General features: G+C 38.9%; 1 protein-coding gene across 3 annotated transcripts in view; it reads left to right on the top strand.

Moving 5' to 3' along the window:
* LOC138743149 (protocadherin gamma-A2-like) overlaps positions 1–21,744 on the top strand; it is a 189,510-nt gene that overhangs the window by 142,035 nt on the left and 25,731 nt on the right. Inside the window, exon 4 of one of the 3 annotated variants that reach the window (XM_069898047.1) lies at positions 19,082–19,483. The exons of the other annotated variants lie outside the window; for them this stretch is intronic. Coding sequence (XP_069754148.1) covers positions 19,082–19,245 — 164 coding nt within the window. The 3' untranslated portion in view covers positions 19,246–19,483. Of the gene's footprint in view, positions 1–19,081; positions 19,484–21,744 lie in introns of those variants that run through there. 3 annotated transcript variants of the gene reach the window in all.

Raw genomic sequence — 21,744 nt, forward strand, 5'->3', positions numbered from 1 at the left:
AGTCCAAATCTTTTTCATATGGAATATCTTACCTTTTTTTTGTTTGCCCAGTTAATAGTAGTAAAAAAAGCATATTGGAACTCTGTAAAAGTTACATAGGACAGATGATTCAAACAATGTCTAATATGGTGAGTTCAATTTAATTCCTTTCGGCTTTGTAATCACACCCATCTTTTAAAATTGAACCATAAAATTCTCCTAGCTGAATAAAGGCATTAGAAATGTAGAACAGTTCAACGATTTTTTACATAGAACAATATTCATCTCTAAGACACCAGAGAGTAATATTGGATGGTCTCCAAAATAATCTACCAGATAGCAATTGACCAGTCATCCCTTTTTCATTGGTTGAATGCAGAAACAAGGGAACAATGCAGGGTGATTAAGTCCAGTTTAATTTACTCTGCTCTACTTAATGTATGTCTCCTAAAGAGAGTACATCACCTTCAATTTAAATAGAATATGAGTACATGTTTCATGATGAGTATGTCCTCACCTCATATGAATTTTCTGCATTCATCACATAAAAGCAGTGCCACGACACCAAATACATAGTGGAAAATTTTATCATTGAAGTTGTATCCATTTCCTCCTTTGTTTCTATACAAATTACTTATAAAGACTCTTGTCCACATGCAGGAAAACAAATTCCTGTTAAGTTACTGTAATAAACAAAGCACTTTGACATATGATTCATAGAACATTGGACATAGAACATTACACCACAGTACATGCCCTTTATCCCACTATGTTATGCCAATCAATATAAACCTACTTAACAAACTAAGCCTTCCCTACCTCACACCCTTAAGTATCTATTTTTCCTGCATCCATGAGCCCCTCTAAGAGTCTTTTAAATGTCCCGATTGTACCACCCTTCACCACCACACCTGGCAATGCATTCCAAGACCCCAGCACTCTGTAAAAAAAACCTACCCCTGATGCCTCCTCTTAACTTACCTCCCCTCACCATGTGCAGATGCACTCTGGTGCTTGCTAGTCTCTCCCGAGGGAAAAAAGATGCTGGCTGTCGACCCTATCTATGCCTCTCACAACATTGTAGACCTCTATTAAGTCTCCTCTCATCCTTCTCCACTCCAAAGAGAAAACCCTAGCTTTGATAACCTTGCCTCATAAGAGATGTTCTCCAATCCAGGCATGCCATTGACCTGGTAAATTTCCTGTTCACAATATTGCAAGTGTGGTCTAACCAGAGTTTTCTGGAGCTCTAGATTCAGTTTGACATACTTGGCATATTTTCCATTGCTATTTGCACACACAATGATGTCATCAACGTGCACAATGTTCATTTCAGTTTTATTAATTTGAAGTAATGATGTGCAATCTATGACCTTTTATTAATCCCAGTGGGACAAGAAGCAAACACGCAAGGAGACATAAATTAAAGGGGCATTGATGTGACAGTGTCTGCAGCTGTCTGCCTCATTTTATAAAGCTCTGTGAACTTCACACTGGTTTTTGCAGTGTGTTTTGTAGTTACCCAGAGCATAAATATTTGGTATGATATCTGTCAAGTGATGAACCTGTGTCTATAGTGATTGTTGTCAACCTGACAACTATGTCAGCTGGATTTTTGGTTGAGACATCTGCTCCCTCTTCATATTTTGTCTCATCTCCATGGCTACCTTTTACGTTGCTGTATGATGGTTGACAGTGAGAGAATTATTAAAGACTAAGTCTTTCTTCCTATGACTTCCAACAGCAAAGACATGGCAGCCATGATCTCTGCAGGCATCTGCTGTCAATAACTCTGTAGTTCAAATTTTAATACAGCAAATAAGAATGAAAACCACCCAGATGTTTTTAAAGACACATTCGCCCAGTGCTGTGATTTTTTTTTTTCTGGTGGGTGGGGGAGGGTCTCTTAGTCTTTTGTTAGTGCTAAACAGAACTCTCATTTAGCAGGGGACAGAAAACTGTTCTGTTTGGTTCCAGAATTACACATAGAATGCATATGTTCCACAATAAAAGATTATCTGTTTTGCTAATATAACAAGTCAGTTATAAATGTTATTATGCAGTTCCAATAGTAAACAAATCTTTGGATGATAAACTTAGAGATGGCGAAAAGGATTTGGGGGGGTTATAATTGCAAGATAATTTTATAAAATCTTAACTTGCTTCAAATGTTCTTTGCAACTCAAATTAGAAATACTTAATGATTTAATTTTGTGGCAGAAAATGACTCAGAGAACTATTGCTGTTTACCCGATTACAAGCAGATATTTTGAAGGCGCATTGCCATTGTCTTCCCCCATGGAGTCGAGCAAAGCCATTGATTTCATGTTCCATTCCCTTAAGGCAACATCAGTTTTTAATAACCTCACTGGAGTCTTTGTCAGAGACCAGAACCCTTTTATATATCACTAGCTTTGAAGAAGTCTGAAATTTCACATGAATGGAGTTTATTATGTAAGTGTGCACTTCATCAAATTTTATTTACATAGGTAAAGCAACTGCAAGTACTATTAATTACATTAAGAAGCTAAGTTTCCCACTTCCTTCCTACACACACATCATTATAATTGTAGCCCAAGGCTGAATATAAAATATGGAGTTGAATCTACAATTTCATTAAAAAATTATATTTCTGAACTCAGTTCCTTGCTTATAAATTAAAAGTCAATTGATGAGTAAAGCATACACCAAACTGACATTATGAAAGGAAAAACTTATTGACCAATTTGTTGTGGTCTTTTAGCATGATTAATGGAAACAAATGCACCGTTCATACATCACATCTATTGGAAAAACATCTCTCATAACTGTACCTTCTCCTTTTGTTACTACCTACCTGGACATTTTTCAATCTTATTTGCCATTGGCAGACACAGATTATAGTAAAAACCGAAATGCTGGAGGAACTCAGCAGGTCTTTCAGCATTCATTGGAGGTAAAGATATATAACTGATGTTTTGGGCCTGAGCCCTTCTTCAAGGTATACTTCCCATGGACGCTGCAGAACCTGCTGAGTTCCTCCAGCATTTCTGTGTTTTTATTTTTCAATTGAACCAGATCAGAATCAGAATTTATTGTCATGAACAAGACATGAAATTTGGCGTTTTGCGGTAGCGTCATAGAGCAAACATTCATATTCTACCATCTTACATTTCTATATAAAAAATATTAAAATAATACTGCATGAAAATTAAGGCAGTGTCTTTGGTTCATTAATTATTCAGAAATCTAGTGGTAGCGGGGAAGAAGCTGACCTTATGCCGCCGAGTGCTCACCTCTAGGCTCCTGTACCTTTTTCTTGATGATAGCAAAATGAAGAGGGAGTGGCCTGGCTGGTGAAGCCTTTTGAGGATAGAGGCTGTTTTTTTAAGACATAGTCTCATGTAGATGCCCTTGATGGAGTGAAGTCTGGTGCCTGTAATGTCGCAGGCTGAGTTAACAACTCTCTGGAGTTTATTCTTGTCCTGAGAGTTGGCGCCTCCATACCAGGCAGTGATGCAACCAGCCAGAATGCTCTCCATAGTAGACCCGTAGAAGTTTTGAAGAATCTTCAGTCACATACCGAATCTCCTCAGACACCTCACAAAGTATAGCTGCTGGCGAGCCTTCTTTGTGATTGCAGCAACATGGAGGCTCCTGGATAGATCCTTGGAGATGTTGACGTCCAGGAATTTGATCTTTCTAACCAGCTTTTAAAAACATTTCCTCTTTTTTTAATTCCTCGGAGACAAATTGCAGTCACGGGTAATGTATATCATAGAGAAGGCTATAGAGAACTGTCTCCTTCAAGTTTTCATTTCTCTTGGTGAAGAGTCCTGTTGCAAACTCCAGGGTTTGGACCCTTGATGATACATTTTCAAATCATAACAACATAAGAAATAGCAATTCTGCTCCACCATTCAATGATGACGGGTTCATATCCATTTACCTACCTTTTCCCCATATCCCTTAATTCCCCAACTATGTAAAATCTATCCAACATTGTTTTAAATATATTTAGTGAGTTAGCCTCCACTGCTTCCCTGGGCAGAGAATTCCACAGACTAACAACCCTCTGGGAAAAGCAGTTCTTCCTCATCTCCATCCTAAACTACTACCTTGAATCTTGAGGCTGTGTCCCCTAGTTCTAGTCCACCCCACCAATGGAAACAACCTAACTACCTCTATCTTATCCTTTGATAATTTTGTGTTTCTATCAGATCCCTCTCATTCTAAATTCCAGTGTGTACAGTCTCAGAGGATGCAATCTCTCCTCATAGGCTAACCCCCTCATCTCAGGAATTAACCTGGTGACCATTTTCTGAACCGCCTCCAAAGTCGGTACATCCCTCCTAAAGTAAGGAGATCCAGAACTGCATACTGTACTTCAGATGCGGCCTCACCAATACCTTGAACAGTTGAAGCATAGTCTCCCATTTCCTAAATTCAATCCCTCTAGCAATGAATGCCAATATTCCATTTGTCTTCTTGATAGCCAACTGGACCTTTTGCAATTCAGGCACAAGTACTCCCAAATCATTCTGCATGGCAGCATGCTACAACCACTTACTGTTTAAATTAGTATTCCATTGAATTGGAGAGAAACGTGCAGGTAATGGTGTTCCCATGCATCTGCTATCTGGTTTGATGGTGCAGGCCGCAGGTGAGTGAGTTGCAGTCAGTCAAGGCTAGGTAAGCAACTGCAACTCATTTTGAATACTGCATATCTTGCAGTCAATGCATCAGTTGTCAAAAGAGTGTCTATTTATGGTGTGTGAAGGACTGCTAATCAAGCAGGCTACTTTGGCCTGGGTGGTTTCTTACATATGAAATGAGAGGCAGCAGTTGGTCATTTACTCCCTCTTGCCTGGAATGCCATGCAGTAATATTATGGCCAGTCTGATTGATGTATCCTCAACTATAAATTTTCACTTCTTCCTCGTAACGTTTCACTCCCTTACTTGTCAGGAGTCTGTCTGATTCAGAATTAAAAATATTCAAAGAATTTTTTCCAGTGTATTTTAAATTTAGATATACAGCACAGTACAGGGCCTTTTGGCCCAGCCCATGACCTCGTGCCGCCCAATTACACCAACTTAACCTACAATCACCGTTGTGTTTTTGAATAGTGCAGGGAAACCGGAGCCCCCGGAAAAACCCACACAAACACGGGAGAATGTACAAACTCCTTATAGACAGCACAAGATTTGAACCCTGATTTTGATCGATAGCACTGTTACAGTGTTGTACTAACAGCTACATTAACTGTGCTACCTTTTGTCAAAGACACACCCTTGTTTGAGAAAAAAATTGTCTCTCATGATGAAACCATTTTTCTGGATTCTCCCTCAAGAAGAAACATCCTCTTCACATTCAATCTATAAACCTCACAGAAACTGAAATATTTCAGTTGATCCCTTTATCCTTACAAACTTCAGTGGATATGTCTAGCCTGCCAAACCTACCTCAAACAGTACTCCTTTTATTGCAGGTGGTAGCTTAATTAACATTTCTTGACTGGCTTCCTTAAATATGGAGACCAATAATATACATTGTAAACCAGATTTATCCATTAATGCTATATACAACTGAAACATTACTCCCTACCAATGTAAATAGGAGGCAAGAGAATCGAGAGAGTTGATTGGCATGTGAGAGAATACATTTCCGAATAGCAATTGAATTGATAGAATTGGTCTGAAAGTTGGCATTGACTTGATAGGCCAAATGGCTTTTAATGTCACGAGAAATAAAATTCCAAAATGACAATTCTACATTTTACAGTATAATTTATTTGCCAGATAATTGTCTATTTAATTAATCTATTAACGTACGTTCCTTATCCTCCAAAGAATATGTTTCAAGTGATATGTTTTCCACCAGAAATTTAGGAACCATGATTTTGCTAACTTCATTCATCAAAAAAAAAATCTAATGTCCCAACAATGCTACCTGTCTCTGTGATTCAATTAAACTTCTAGCCATACTAATGCTTTGCCTCCTTCACCATATTTACATACCACCACAACTTTTGATGCAGCACTTTATCAAATTCCTTCTGGAAACTATTAGTATTGCTTTCTTCCCATTATGTAAATTCTTCAAAGAATTTCAACACAAAGGTTGTACATAATTTTCCTATCTCAGAAATACCTTTGCTTTATTGCACTTGATTTCAATTCAAGTGCGTGACCTGACCCTTCTTAAATAGTGCTTCCACCACTCTCTGCTTCCACCACTCTCTCAGGAGTACATTGTAAGAACTTACCACAATCTGGGCGGTTAAGATCTGCCCCCCCCCACCCCCTCTCCAATACACTATCAATAATACCAAAAGACTGGAGTTGCAGGACGACAGGCGATTAATACCAGACGACTTGAACCATGCTCCTGCTCTGGCCCAGGACTCATACTGAGGAAGGGCTTGCCCTACTGCCTCTAATAGGGGATTTCAAGGCATGGAGTCACTGAGGGAAGGCGGGCCAGCCATACATATGAACCAACCATGTACCAGTAACCAAGTAACAGTATACAGTGGTGTATCACAACTAGTTCTGGAGTGCAAGTCTTTAATACTATAGATGGGATGTATCCAGTGAACTTAATTGTTTTCTCACAACAGACGAAGAGAATTATATTCGGAGGTTCATATGCCATATTTTGTACTTCCTTATGGCATAAAAATGTTGGCACGTCATCAATGCCAGCTCACAAAAAAGTTGCATTCACCAATGAATTTCCCATTTATCTGTTTTCTCCATATTCCCAGCAACTCCCCCCAGATTTAACCAGTCATTTGCATGCTAAGGTCCAGTTATCACCTCCCATCGATTTGGATTGGTTTTAATGTAGCATCCATTTCATGTTTTAGCAATATCTAGAAGAATACAAGCCATTTCAGTTTAGTCACTAGTCTGAAGGTTTTGCTACCTGTCTTTGCCTCAGTGCAACACCTGGTATGGATAGGTTGAAATAATCGAATGTAGCCTCTTGACATTGTACAAATGTGAATTGGAAGATCAAGATTAAAACATTATTGTAAATTAATATTTCAAATTCCTTGATACAGTGTTGTTAATTATTGCATTAATACATAGAAAAACATTGGACACCTTTCTGAATCAAGTGAGGCTATGCTCTCTTGTACGTTCACACAAGAGTGAACAATGCCCTATCACCCTTCCTGGATGGACATGGCAGGACTTCAGAGATTCTGCATGAACTGCGGATTGTTGCCAGCATTTTCTTCTATAGTTCCTTTTTCAAGTGTTTTCAGAGCTTTGGTAATGACATTAAAGACCTTGGTAAACATCTACAGGTGGAAAGTTTGCTGACTGGCTGCTTCACAGCCTATTATGGGGGGGGGGGGTGGGGGGGAATACTAATACCTCTGAGTGAAAAGCCCTGCAAAAGGTAGTGGACATAGGCAAAAACTTTCCCCACCATCCAGAAAATCTACATGGATGCTGCTGTCAGAGAACAGCAGCAATCATAAAGGATCCACACCATCGAGGACATGCTCTGTTCTTACTGTTGCCATCAGGAAAGAGGTAGAGGTGCCACAAAACTCGTACTACCTGGTTCAAGAACAGTGGATACCCTTCCAACCTCAGACACCAAAGCAACAACTCAATCAGAGACTCAATGAATATTTCTTTTCTGCATTGCACAACTAGTTTGTTTGCATTTCTTTCTTTGTTTAACGTACCTCTTCTTGAGTAGTTTTTTGCATGATCAATAGTAGAAATTCTGTCTGGCCTGCAGAATCTCAGGGTTATATGTGATATTTGTTAATAAATTTGAACTTTGAAGATTTCCAGCACTGCAGATATAGTATGTTTATTTTGAATTCTGGAGTTGGATAGGCATGTGTCAACAGAAACAGCTCTTTTGGCCTACGTGGCCATACTGGGCAAGTACAACCCATTTCCCCACATTCAACCCATATTCCTCTAAACCTTTCCTATCCATGTCTAAATATCCTGAGAATGTTATCACTTGTAATCTTAGATACAATGTAAGCACAACTCAATTCTTCCTTGTTACATATTTAAATATGGAAAGCAGGTCCCTGGTGAGTGACTGCAGAACATTGTGTCTCTGTTCAAGGGAATGCCCTTGTGAAGTTGACAAATACAGAGCCAACTGAGCAGAAATATCTTGTAAACTTGATAATATTTCTTAAGACCTACATTGGTCAAAAGGTCAGGTTCATAATAATGTTGGAGTGGCATGTTTAGCATAGCAGTTAATGAAATTCGGCTACAACTCTCTGTTAGGAGTTGGTACATGTCTGTGTTGGTTCTCCTCAGGGGCTCCAGTTTCCTCCCATTGTTTGAAATGTACTGGAGTTTTAGGTTAATTAGGTGTAATTGGGAAGCATGGTCTTACAGGCTAAAAAGGCCTGTTACCTGTCTAAATTTAAATTTAAAAGTGCTTTAAGGCCTTTATCGACTGTAGTGAATACTGGTTTGGCATGGCTGGTGATAGATAGGTGATTAGAAAGAAAACCAAAGCCTGGTCAACCTTCCTGAGAACCACCTTGATTCAAATTTTCCTTTGTCCGCAATATAGAACAGAGAGCAGGGAAAATTCATGAAATACTCCTTCATGGTCAACAGAAATTCATTTGATCCCCTCTTAAAACAATGGCTTTTGACACCATCATACTGTCAGTACTGGTCAACAAGCTGCAAAACCTAGCCCTCTTCATCTCATTTTGCAACTGGATCATTGACTTCTTCATCATAAAGGCCACAGTCAGCACAAATTGGAACCCACTGCAACACAAGCACACTTCAAGAATGCATGCTGAGCCCAATGCTCTACTCACTCTACACCTATGACTGTGTGGCTGGGCACAATTCAATTGCCATCTACAAATTTTGCCGCTGATACCATGGTCATCGGCAGAATCACTGTTGACAAGGAGAAGGTGTACAGGAGTGAGGTACATCAGTTAGTTGAGTGGTGTCACAACAACCTTAGCAAAACTAAGGAACTTCTAATGGACTTCAAAATGGGGAAATCAGGAGAACACAAACCAGACCTCATCACGGGATCAGCAGTGGAAAGGGTTTAGAACTTCAAATTCTTGGAAGTCAACATCTCTGAAGACCTATACTGGAGCCTTCATGTTGATGTAATCATGAAGAAGGCTCGCCAGTGGATGGACTTCGTGAGGAGTTTGAGGAGATTTGTTATGTCAACAAGGATTTGCACATTTCAACAGATGTACCGTGGAGAGCCTTCTCACTGGGTGCATCACTGTCTGGTATGGAGGCACCAATGCACAGGACAGCAAAAGGAGACAGAGTGTTGCAAACTCAGCCAGCGCCATCATGGATATTGCTCTCCACTCCATCGAGGACATCTATCTGTACAAGAGGCAGTGTTTTAAGAAAGCAGCCACTATCCTCAATGACGCTCATTGCCCAGGTCATGCCTTCTTCACATTGCTACAATCAGGAACAAGATACAGGAGGTACAGGAACCTGAAAGCAAACATCCAACGCTACAAAAAAAGCTTCTTCCCCTCCGTCATCAGATTTCTGAATGGACAATGAACCACAGACACTACCTCACTTTCCTTTCATATATACTCATTTTAAAAAATTATATATTTTAATTACATTTTTAAAGTGTAATTTAAAGCAATATTTGCACTTGCAATGCTGCCATGAAACAATGACGTGTTCATGATAATGATTTCTGATTCTGAACTTGACTTGTTGAGAATAAAATTTAGAAAAAAACCAAGAGCTGCAAAGCTTTAGTTCATTTTGTATCACCCACTTTACAGAAAATCAAAATTTTTGACAACTGCACCCCACCGTGGCTTTGGTTTATTACAGGCAACCAGCATCAGGGACTGGAGAATTGAAGACAATTCAAAATATAATACTGCTCTTTATCTTTTGTCTATAAGGCAATATTAAATCTTTTTTTTTCCAACTTTAATAATTTTTGATACATCTATGCATGGCACAGTTTCGTTTCCAGCTGTATATTTTCTGATTGACTTTCTGGGGACAGAGATCTTTTGTCTTGCTGGTAGTTTATTACAAATTGTGTGTCTCTCACTTCTTCCAGTTGACATCCGACATTTCTCTTGGACGGAATTTTGTAGAGAAGAGCTCAGCCAATATTTCTGCACATTTCCTAAGATTCTCTTCTAACCAATGTATGAGATTCTGGATGAGATACTCACTTCATAATTTGTTCATTTCATTCTACCTCATTTCTTCCAATGTATTCAATTATTCATATAAAATGTAATACAAATAATTAACTGTTTAATTTAGCAAGATCAATGGTCTTTTTAAAAAAAAATTCAGTATTTAAAACATGAATATGTGATATATTGCAGAATGAAAGATAACGCAGGATTGATGTATGGTCTTTTGCATTCCTATATTTCTATACCTTTCGTGCAAGCACATATTTATGGTTCAAGGGATTAGTTGACTCATTTAACTCCATATTTTTTCCTCTTGTCAAATTTCTGGGTGTCAACATCTCTGAGGACTTGTCCTGGAGCCATCACATTGATGCAATCCAAAGAAGTCTCGCCTTTGTTAGGCATCTGAGGAGATTTGGCAGGTGACTGGAGATACTTGTAAACTTCCAGAGGTGTACAGTGGAGAGCATTCTGACTGGTTGCATCAGAGCTGGGTAGGGAGGTACCAACTCTCAAGACAGGAATAAACTCCAGAGGGTTGTTAACTCGGCCTGAGACATCACAGGCACTAGACTTCACTCCATCGAGGACATCTACATGAGGCAGTGTCTTCAAAAAGCAGCCTCTATCCTCAAAGACTCCCACCACCCAGGCCATGTCCTCTTCACTCTGCTACCATCGGGAAAGAGGTACAGCAGCCTAAAGGCAAGCACTCAATGGCACAAGGACAGCTTCTTCTCCACTGTCATCAGATTCCTGAATGATCAATAGTTTTATGAACCCAAAGACACGGCCTTACTTCTCAAACACTATTATTTTTTTTCCTTACAGTGATGTAGTGAGATGGTATAAAATTAATGTTTTTACTGTGACGCTGCAGCAAAACAACAAATATCACGACTTGTTCATGACAATAGATTCTGATTCTGATATCATGATCTTGCATGTGGCATGGAAAGCAAATTAATAAAATGCATAACATTGATGCTAAACTACAGAGCCTAAGTGATCTGTTTCTGATGTCAATTATGGGATGTACCCACTCCAGACACTATCTCTTCTCCCCGCTTCCATCAGGTAGAATGTACATGGGCTTGAAAATATGAACATCCACATTTAAGGACAGTTTCTTTCCTGCTGTTATTGAATTCGTATAGAGATCTCTTGAGTTCAACTTGTGCTTCCTGCAGCCAAACATCTTAACTCCTCCATTCTGACAGTGACATGCCAGTCCTTGACCTCATCCATTGTCCATTCAAGACCAAACGTGAATTTGAGAAACAGCATGTCATATTCCCTTTGGACAGCCTTAAACCTAATGGTAAGAGCATTGACTTTTTCTACTTTGAGGTAAGCCCACCTATTTTCAATATACCAATCTCTTCAACTCACGTCAAATTTATTGTCAGCTGATTGCATAAGTACAACCTGACGAAAGAACATTACTCCAGATCCCTCTGTAAGCTTTGAAAGGATCTCCAATCCTTCATACAAAATATTCAGATGCATAACTCACATACAGACAAACAATACCACATGTAGGACAAGTGTAATCATAGATACAAATAAATAAATATTGTTTCGTAAATATGCAAGTCTCAGATGGTTAGTGTGAGCAGTTCGATTTGTCATTCAACATTCTCATTGTCCATGGGAAGAAGCTGTTCCCCAGCTGATGATGCTGGCCGTGATAGTCCTGTGTCACTTTTCTGACGGGAGCAGCTGGACTAATTATTACCTTAAATAATTATGTTGCATTCAATACTTTTTAAAATAATAGTTGGACCTGTTCCTCAAGCCTCAAGAAATGTCCTGGTGAGATGATGATGCTTGTGTCCGGCCCTGCAGCATTGTGTTACTGCAGATGTTCCACTGAGACTGTGAGTCCAGATGAGTTTCTCCAGCATTTATGTGTGGGTTTACATCTCAGCGTCTGCAGTCTTTCGTGTTTCACTCTACTGCAGATGTTCTTTGATCTGGTTGCGAATGCCATCTTTCACTCTTACCCCTCACTCATTTTTTTATGCTTTTTCTCCCTTTGCTTTTACATAGGAAGTAGGAACAGGAGTAGGCCAAAAATGGCCCATTCAGCCTGCTCCACCATTCAATACGATCATGACTGATCTACAAGCCTCATGCTGATTTCCTGAACCAATTCTCCAAAAAAACATTTTATGTTTCAACTATTACGAGCCCTGCCTCTTCTTCTGCAAGTTGAATTATGTCTTATCAATTTTGTTTACTCTTTTGCAGCTTCTCCTTGAATGGTTTCCTTTTACTAACGTTGCTGCTTGCTTCAGTGAAATGGCTCTGGATATTAAAACCCTTCCTTTGTTTCTTTCTCACTCTCTTCATTAGGCATTTCAGCCTTGCATCACCATTTTAACTGCCACACTTTGGAAGTGATGAACTTAACACACCATGCCACCTGTCCATTCAAATATAACACCATAGTTCCACAATATAAGTTAGTTGCCCTGACTTTGAGATACTGCAAGTTTTAAAATAACTGTTTCACCACAATCTTTGTGTATTTTTGATGTGACTGATGTCATGCCCATCATGGAAGTGCAGTACTATGACATTTTATTTGATCTACAAACTTAGGCTAAATGTTAGCAAGCTTCACAACTCTGTTTTATCATGGGAACAAGAAAGCACTTTTGTAATAAGTTACAATGTAAAAGCACAGAAATGCTGGAGGAATTCAGCAGGTCAGGCAGCGTCCATAAGAGGTCAAGATGTATGACCAATGTTTCGGGCCTGAAGGCTTCTGCAAGGTATGAGCTAAAAGCAGGCAGGCTCTATCGACGCTTTGAGACTTGCTGAGTTCTTCCAGCATTTTTGTGTTTTTATTACAATCAGAGCATCTGCAGACTTGTGTTTCACCTCAGCAATATGATAAGCAAGGCTTATTCAAAGAATATTCTTTCAAGCACTCTCTTACAATGCAGCAAGCTCACTAGATCAATTTGTTGCAAGGTGATCCTCCCTCTCAAATTGACAATTGATGCTTATCTTCTGGTAGCCACTGGCAATTTATCATTCAATTAGAGCAGGAACAACATGCATTTATACTGCATTTTTAAGGGATTAGTATGTTCCAAGGCACTTCAGAGGAGTATTATCAACTATAATTGCTGTTGAGTCATATGAATCAACATTATGGCAGATGATAAAATGTGCAATGACAATAGTAAGTTTAAAAAGCTTTTTGAAATTGGGAAAGATGTTGAATTGGTAAGGTCAAGGTGGATAATTTCAGTGTCAAGGTTGATGAAAGCATAAAGTGATTGAACATCTGGAATTAAAAGAGACCAAAAATACAACTAGACTTAATATTGTCAGGAATGTGTGACAACAGAATGCAAGACTTGAAAGTGGACAAAACATCTGAAACATTGGAAGTATTATTTCATTTAGAACATAAAACTGCACAGTACAGTCCATTCAGCCCTCGATATTGTGTTGGCCTATACCAAAAGAAAGTTAAACCCTTCTTTTGTTTAAGGAGGATTGGTCTAGCAGTTACAGCAATGCCTTTACAGCGCTCACGATCAGAAGCAGGAGTTCGAATCCCTTGCTGTCTTTAAGAAATTTGTAGGCTCTTACTGTGTCTGCATGGGTTTCCCCTGTGTGCTCTGGTTTCCTCCCACTGTTCGAAACATACTGGGGGGTTTAGGTTAATTGGGTGCAAATTGGGCGGCACAGACTCATGGGCTGAAATAACCTGTTACCGTCCTGTATGTTTAAATTTAAAAAGGCTCCAAAAGTAATCCAGGAAATTATAGGCTAGTGAACCTGAAGTCAGTAGTAGGTAAATTATTGGAAGGTGCTCTAAAAGATCAAATATACAAGTATTTAGATAGCCCAAGGCTGATGAAGGACAGTCAACATGGCTTTGTGCATGGTAGGTTGTGTTTAACCATGCTTGTAGATATTTTCAAGGAGTTTGTCAGAAAAGGTGATGAATGAAAGGTTGTGGACATTGTCTACATGGACCTTAGTAAGGCCTTTGACAAGGTCCCTCAGGAGGATAGTCAGGAAGGTTCAGATTCCTGGTATTCATGGTGGCATAATAAATTGGATTCAACATTGGTTATATGGGAGAAGCCAGAGAGTGGTAGTGGATGATTGCTTCTCAGACTGGAAACCCTTGACTAGTGGAGTGCCAGGGATCAGTCCTGGGACTATTGTTGTTTTTTAATTATATAAGTGATCTGCTTGATAACTTGGTAAATTGGATCAGCAATATTTAAGATAACATAGAGATTGGAGGTGTATGGTCAGTGAGGAAGGCTTTCAAAGCTTACAGAAGGATCTGGAGTAATGGGATGAAAAATAACAGATGGCATTTAATACAGACAAATGAGGTGTTACAGTTTGGAAGGACAAACCAAGACAGGGCACAGACAGTAAATGGTAGGGCATTGAGGAATGTGGTGGAACAGAGAGATCTGGGAATATAGATACATAATTCCCTGAAAGTGGTGTTATACGTGGATAGGGTTGCATATTGGCCTTCATTAATCAAAGTATTGAATATTGGAGTTGGGATGTTATAGTAGTTGTATAAGACATTGGTGAGGCCACATCTGGAGTATGTGTCCACTTTTCGACATCTAACTACAGGAAAGATATCAATAACATTGAAAGAGTGCAGGGAAGATTTACTAGGATGTTGTCTGGACTGGAGGAATTGAGTTACAGGGAAAGGTTAAAAAGGTTTGGACTTTATTCTATAGAGTGTAGAAGAATGAGGGGAGATATATTAGAGGTATTTAAAATTATGAGGGGTATAGATAGTGTAAATGTAATTAGGCATTTTCCACTGAGGCTAGATGAGATACAAACCAGAGGGCATGGGTTAAATGTGAAACGAGGAAAAGTTTAAGGGGAATGTTAGGGAGACCTTCTTCACACGGAGTGCGGTGGAAATGTTGCAAGAGCTGCCACATGAAGTAGTGAATCTGGGCTTAATTTTAACATTTAAAAAGAATTTGGACAGGTACATAGATGGGAGGCATATAGACTCCTATGGACAGCGTTCAGGTCAGTTGGACAAGGCAGAATAATAGTCTGGCATAGACTAGAAAAGCCAAAGAGCCGGCTTCTGTGCTGTAAAGTTCTATGGTTCTATGGTTATTACCTCATAATCCTCTATTTTTCTTTCATTCTTGTAGCTGTCTAAGAGTCTCTTAAATGCCCCTAATATTTCAACCCCCACCACAGGGCATTGCAAGCACCCACAACTCTGTGTAAAAAAAACAAGTCCATACGGCATGGACTAGTAGGGCCGAACTGGCCTGTTCTGTGCTGTAAGTGGTTATATGGTGACTCCCCTAAACTTTATACTAATGCCCTCTGGTGTTTGCTACTCTCACCCTGGGAAAAAGGTGTTAGCTATCTCCCTTATCTATGGCTCTCAGAATCTTGTAGACCTCTATTAGCATGAGTCATCTCAAGAATTGTTATGAGGAAAGCAAGTATTGTCGGTCAGACAACATCTATGGAGAAATAAACAAAGTGAATGCTTAAGATCAAAGTTCCTTCCTCAGAATGAAGGTAACAGGAGCTTCAGTTTGAATGGCAAAATTATCAATGTACATTTTCACCAAGCTAGTTTTGAATAAGAAATGGGAAAGAAACATAGGCAAGGAAGTGCAGAGAAGTCTTCATAATGGCTTGGTGATCTCAAGAAACCGTAGTATCATTGATGTCTGGATCATTTTCTGGCAGGTTTGGTGAAAAGTAAAGAAAAGCACAAAAGTCTGCAAAAAAATACAATGCTGGAGAAACTGGTTGACCAATGGAGTTTCTCCAGCATTATGTTTTCACAGAATACAGTCGCAGGATAGGTTTAGACCTGACTAAAAAGGAAGATGGATCACTGTGACATCACAGTGCTGGCATGTAAGATTAAGAAAACAATCAGATGGTGTTCCTGAAATGGTGGGAAACTGCTGGGATTGTATTGCTACATTCAGCTGCCCCTCACTTACTTTGTGTCAGTAGGGGTCTTTCAAAACCAAGGCCTGCTAAATTATTGATCTCGAGAAATTTACAGCATGGGAGAAGGTGTTTCAATGTCCCATTGTTTTCACTGACCAAAAGATTTAACTTCACCTCCTTTCCTAGGTTTCTGTCCCCTGTATGTTAAGCATTTTGAAGTAATCTAGCATTTCAAATATTTGGCACCAGTAAAAGGTTTTACTTCAAAATGCTTAGAAAAAGAGAAACAGTGTTCATGTCTTAATTTCATTGTTCGGAAAGTAATCTATGTGTTTACAAATTATAAATATGATATCATGACCTTCTCAGAAGTTTGGGAATGATTTTCAAAGTTTTTGTTGTAGGATTCAAATTAATATCAGATAAATGATGACTGAACAGTCAATATGTTTCTTTCAAAAAGGGTGGAAAAGGCATTAAGAAATCGTCTCAGAAAGAAGGTGAAAGCGCAAGAGCAAATAAGAGGTTAAATGTGCCATCAAACAGAAATAATCTAGCCAGATGTTAAGAACATGAACTGCTAAATTAATTCATGTTGAGTTTCATACTATAATTTTATTCTGAGGACAGCAATTATTTCACAATTGGGGTTTTTAGACTGCAGGTATGTAATGGCACAATCAACAAAATTGGCCGTTTCATGGGCAGTCTAAAAAGGAAAGTTCAGGAATTTTTAGTCAATTCCTGCACCGCGATTTATCCTGCAGGATCCCTAGTACTTTATGGGAGAAGCCTGAAGTCTAAATCACACCACAAAACTCACCTCATGAATTTGACATCCAGCACATGACGCAGGCCACGTTGCTCCACGTAAAAACACCGGGACTAACGCGCACAGGAACTTAAGGCGTGCAGTGTAAATCACCACAGAGTAAATAATTATGTTAATTTATGTTAAATTTTCACAGATTTTTCCAACATTGCTGTCTAAAAAACACTAATGCTAACGTCAAAAATATCCCAATCGAGAGAAAAGCAAAAATATCAGTCAATCATCCTGCAATCTTAGAGTCATCTACAAGCTTTCTGATTTATCTGTGGACTCCTCGTATATCTCAATAAAAGTCTTATTTACTGCAGCTTCCCGGGTATATAAGACATGCTCATATTAAATTTAAATATTATTATCACATTAGAAGAGAGATAAACAAATCATAAATATAAACTGAAGATAGTATATGGTAATTCTAATAAATAAATAGTTCTTGTGTTTCTCAACGTGTCAGTTGTGTTTAGAAGTTGAAAACATTGAACAAAGCCAGAGCTTGCCTGAAACTCTGTACAACTATTTTGCCTTCCTGGGAGGTCCTTGTAATTGTCATGACAACCATTTCCAGAGCAGAATACTTAATTTCATCATCGAAACATTAATAGCTTGGCAGGGGATTAGCACAATTTAACCCGTATTCCACTGACAAAAGAGTGTTAATCAAGATAATTAATGAAACAAAGCCTCAACTAGAACATTAAACTCTGAATTTGTGTGCAAAGCTCTTTCCAAATTCCGATACCTGTAACAACTCATCTGATGATTTTTCCATTCTCATTAAAGTCAAGAATCACTTAGTTTTTTTTGGAATATATATTTGTATGTATATATATATATATATATCTGTGTGTGTGTGTGTGTGTGTGTGTGTGTGTGTGTGTGTGTGTGTGTGTGTGTATACAAACACATGCAGATCGGGACAACATCATGAGCCAAAGGGCCTAGTACTTTGTGCTATAATGTTTTCTGTTCTATGTTAACCTGCAAGTGTGTTGAGAAGGATAATGCCTATGGTTCATTATTAACAAGCCTTTGTTAAAATGCAGGCTCATCCTTCCCCCCCCCCCAAAAAAAATTACAAATTCTGTCAATGCAATCTGATTTGTTACTATTTTAGAGATTATTATTATCATTAAAATATGAATTTCAATTTTATGTTTTTTAACAATTTTGCTTTTGTGTTATTCACCCATCCATTTATGAAGGAATGAGTTGCCATTTGTAGGCTGTGCTGGACTACCAGACTCTGAGACCAAAAGACAACATTGTTTAGAAATTATAAATATAAACAGAACATAACTGATGAACAGTTACAATTTCAAAATATTAATTGTTAATTTGCCTGGATATTTTCAGCATTTACATTTTCCTTGCTTCTAAATTGTGTTGGAATTCCATTGCATTTTAAAGCACAACACAATTCACTTTAAATGAAAGATAGAATGTAATGAAAATACTGGCACTTATTGAGAATTGGATGATGTCGACAGTTTTATTTTAATTTCTGGACAATTAAAAAGAAAATAGAGATGTGGATGCTGCAAATCCATTTGCTCTACGCTTCTATGGTCTGTATTCTTCCCACCATCTGTTACACCAATTGCTTCCTCACTTAGATTACGATTCATGCTCAGATGCTTTCCACTCATCTATAGACCCTTACCCACAATGATTCAACCATACCATCTAGAAATCCCATCTCCAGCTACCAATCCCACCATCTACTTATAATAGATCCCACAACCCATCATCCAACCCCATTAGCAAATCTCCCAACCTCTCTACCAGCATTTGATCCTTTTTATCGTTCTGACACTCATTCCATCCTCTGCTTCTGGTACCCAGCTCTCCTTGCCCACTCATGTATGGGTCTCTGGTCTCACAGTTGCAGGCCAAGTTTAATATTTTCTCTTTGACATTGTTAAATAAATGTTGTCTAAGATGTTAGGCAATAGAAACTCAGTGGGTCATGCAATAGCCAGTCAACATTTTGAGCCAGAGCCCTTCTTCGATTGCCAAAAATCAGGTGTTGATTGATCTAAAATGTGAATTCACTTTCTCCATTCATACTGCACATTCAATGCACCCACCACCAGTGGTGTCACTTTTTTTCCAGCAGAGGTCAATGTCGCATTAATCCTGATTGATTTTTGTTTCTGCAGGGAGAGAAAGAAGGGTGCAGAGCACCAGTGATAGCATGACTTCAATTTATACAATAGGCAACTGTGCAGGTTTACATTTGCAACAAAAATCATTCCCCATTGCCCAAAGAAAGGACATTGCTCTTCCACACACTGTTCAACTCGGGGGTGATTTCACTCACTGAATTATCCGGGACTCTGCAAGATATTTCTCCACATTTCAAAAACCAAATGAAATCTCATCAACCTGAAACCAGAACTCTCTTTATTCTCCAGAGATGCTGCCTGACTGGTTGAGCATTTGCAGCAATTTGTGTTTTTAATTTGAAAACGTGTTTTCTTCTGATCTTGAAGCTGCTCTCCAATAATGAAAAACAGACATCCATGTCATTTTGGTTGTAGATGTGAATTATTCTGCAATATTTGTGGGCATTTTCTTGCCATAGCAGGTAATAAAATAAGCAGAGCCAATACTTACGTTTATTTGTGTTTTAATAGACCATGATGACAAAACAAAGTCACTTTTAGCATTATTAAACACAATAGGCTTTATATTTAGTCATCATTATGCAAATTAAATGAATTGTTTCCTAAATGAATAAAAGTAATAAGAAAACAACAATTGCATTCCTGGAGTGCAGTCTCACAACTACATAATACCCAAATCACTTTATAGTCAAATAACTATTTTTGCAACTATTGTTGAAGTAAACAGCTTGTTTGCACACAGCAAGATACCAAAAGCATAATGAAAAGAAGAATGATAACCTATCAAAGGGTGGTAACTCTCTTGGTTCATGAATAATTGTATGCAAGGTCTCCCCTGATTTTCAAAGAATGGCACAGGATATTTTGTCTGACATTGCATCTCAGTTAAATGCCTCAATAAAGAGATGGCAGAGCATCACAGAACAGGATTCCACCAGTACTTGCCTGATAGAACAGACCTGAATTTGATCCCCAGCATAAGGTGATACAAGCCAATACACCCAACCTTTGGGCAAATATATTTTCTGGCAAACATTACTGGGTACTTCATTGAAACCCTTCAAGCCCTTTTTTCTTGCCCTGCTGTGATTGACAATTCAGTTTGGAAATATTAATAAAATCCTGGAATCGTTATGGCGGAAAATAAAGTCATTTGTCTTTACCATCTCTTTGTGACACAATCCAAGTTGTTTTATTCCTTTTAAAATCAGATGAAACAACCTACAAATAATAGAAATCTGAAATAAAATGAGAAAATCCCCAAAACACTCCTAGGGTCATGGAGCATACAGCATGGAACAGGCCTTTTGGCCTAACTCATCCATGCTGAACAAGTTGGCATTCTGGGCTTGTCACATTTGCCTGCATTTGACCATATGAATACATCTATACAAATGTCTCTTGAATGACAAGATTGTACCTGTTGTTGCTTTACTATCCTCACAATGTTGATTGGTTCAGCACAAAGAGGATCTCTATTAACCTAACATACCTTTACAGATACAGTAAACAACAATTACAGCAAGCGTGCAGGTCATACAAATCTAAGAATCTGCACACTCACTAAGGTTTCACTTAAAGCCAGAAGAACGGGGGGAAGGGCTGGGTGGTAAACTGATCAACAGACAAAAGGTGTCAATTGGATATGATAAGAGGAAAGGTGGGATTTGATTTTGGTTCTGTGAAAGGAGACAGAGGGAAAAGGGAAGAACAAGAGAGAGAGAACTCACTGAAAGGTGACAGGGGAAGAAGATGTGGAGAGGGAAGAAGATGTGGAGGGGGGAGGTTTTCGAACGGAAACTAGAGAAGTCGATGTTAATGTCATCTGGTAGGAGGTGCCATGACAAAAGATGAGGTGTTGTTCCTCCAAATTACAGATGGTCTCAGTCTGGCAGTGGCTGAGACCATGGAGAGACATGTCAGCATGACTCATCCATGCTTTTGCAGTGGACAGACGCGAGATGCTCACTGAAGTGTTCTCCCATTCAGTGTCCAGTCTCTTTGATGTAGAAGACCCCATAACGGGAGCACTGATGCAGTAGATGATCCCTGCAAATTCACAAGTGAAGGGTTGCTTCACTTGGTAGGACTGTTTGGGGCCTCAAATGAGGGTTAAAGAGGAGTTGTGGGTGCAGGTTAGCATGGGGCAGCACAGTTTGCATCGCAATTAGTACAATGCTCTTTCAGCGACAGCTTTTAGGACTGGGGTTCGAGTGCTGCGCTGTCTGTATGCAGTTTGTATGTCCTCCCCATATCTGTGTAGGTTTTCTCTAGGGTCTTCAGTTTCACCCCACTGTTTGAAACTTATAAGGGCTGTTGGTTAATTGCATATAATTGTGCTACATGTCAAAATTTAAAAAATTTAAATTTAAGTGGAGTATCTCCTGTGGTCACAGGGGTACATGCCAAGGGTAGTCAGTCTGTGACTGGACTTGATATAGCATGCCTATTTTGAGATTTGGCCCCCCTGAGTAGCTAAGTGATAGTAACTGAGACTACACTACCAAAGATATTCACCTGGGAAAAACACTGATTTGCTAATATTTCCAGTGAATTTGGAGGATTTTTCAGAGACAGGTTTAATTGTATTTGCCATGATTTGCCAGCTGTAGACTATCCATGTTAGAAACACCATTGTGACTGTGATGGAAACTTAGCAAGGGTTAAGTTTGGAAAATACGCACCAAGTTATGTGG

The sequence above is a fragment of the Narcine bancroftii genome, chromosome 9, assembly GCF_036971445.1.
Source record: "Narcine bancroftii isolate sNarBan1 chromosome 9, sNarBan1.hap1, whole genome shotgun sequence".
Taxonomy (NCBI): Eukaryota; Metazoa; Chordata; class Chondrichthyes; order Torpediniformes; family Narcinidae; genus Narcine; species Narcine bancroftii.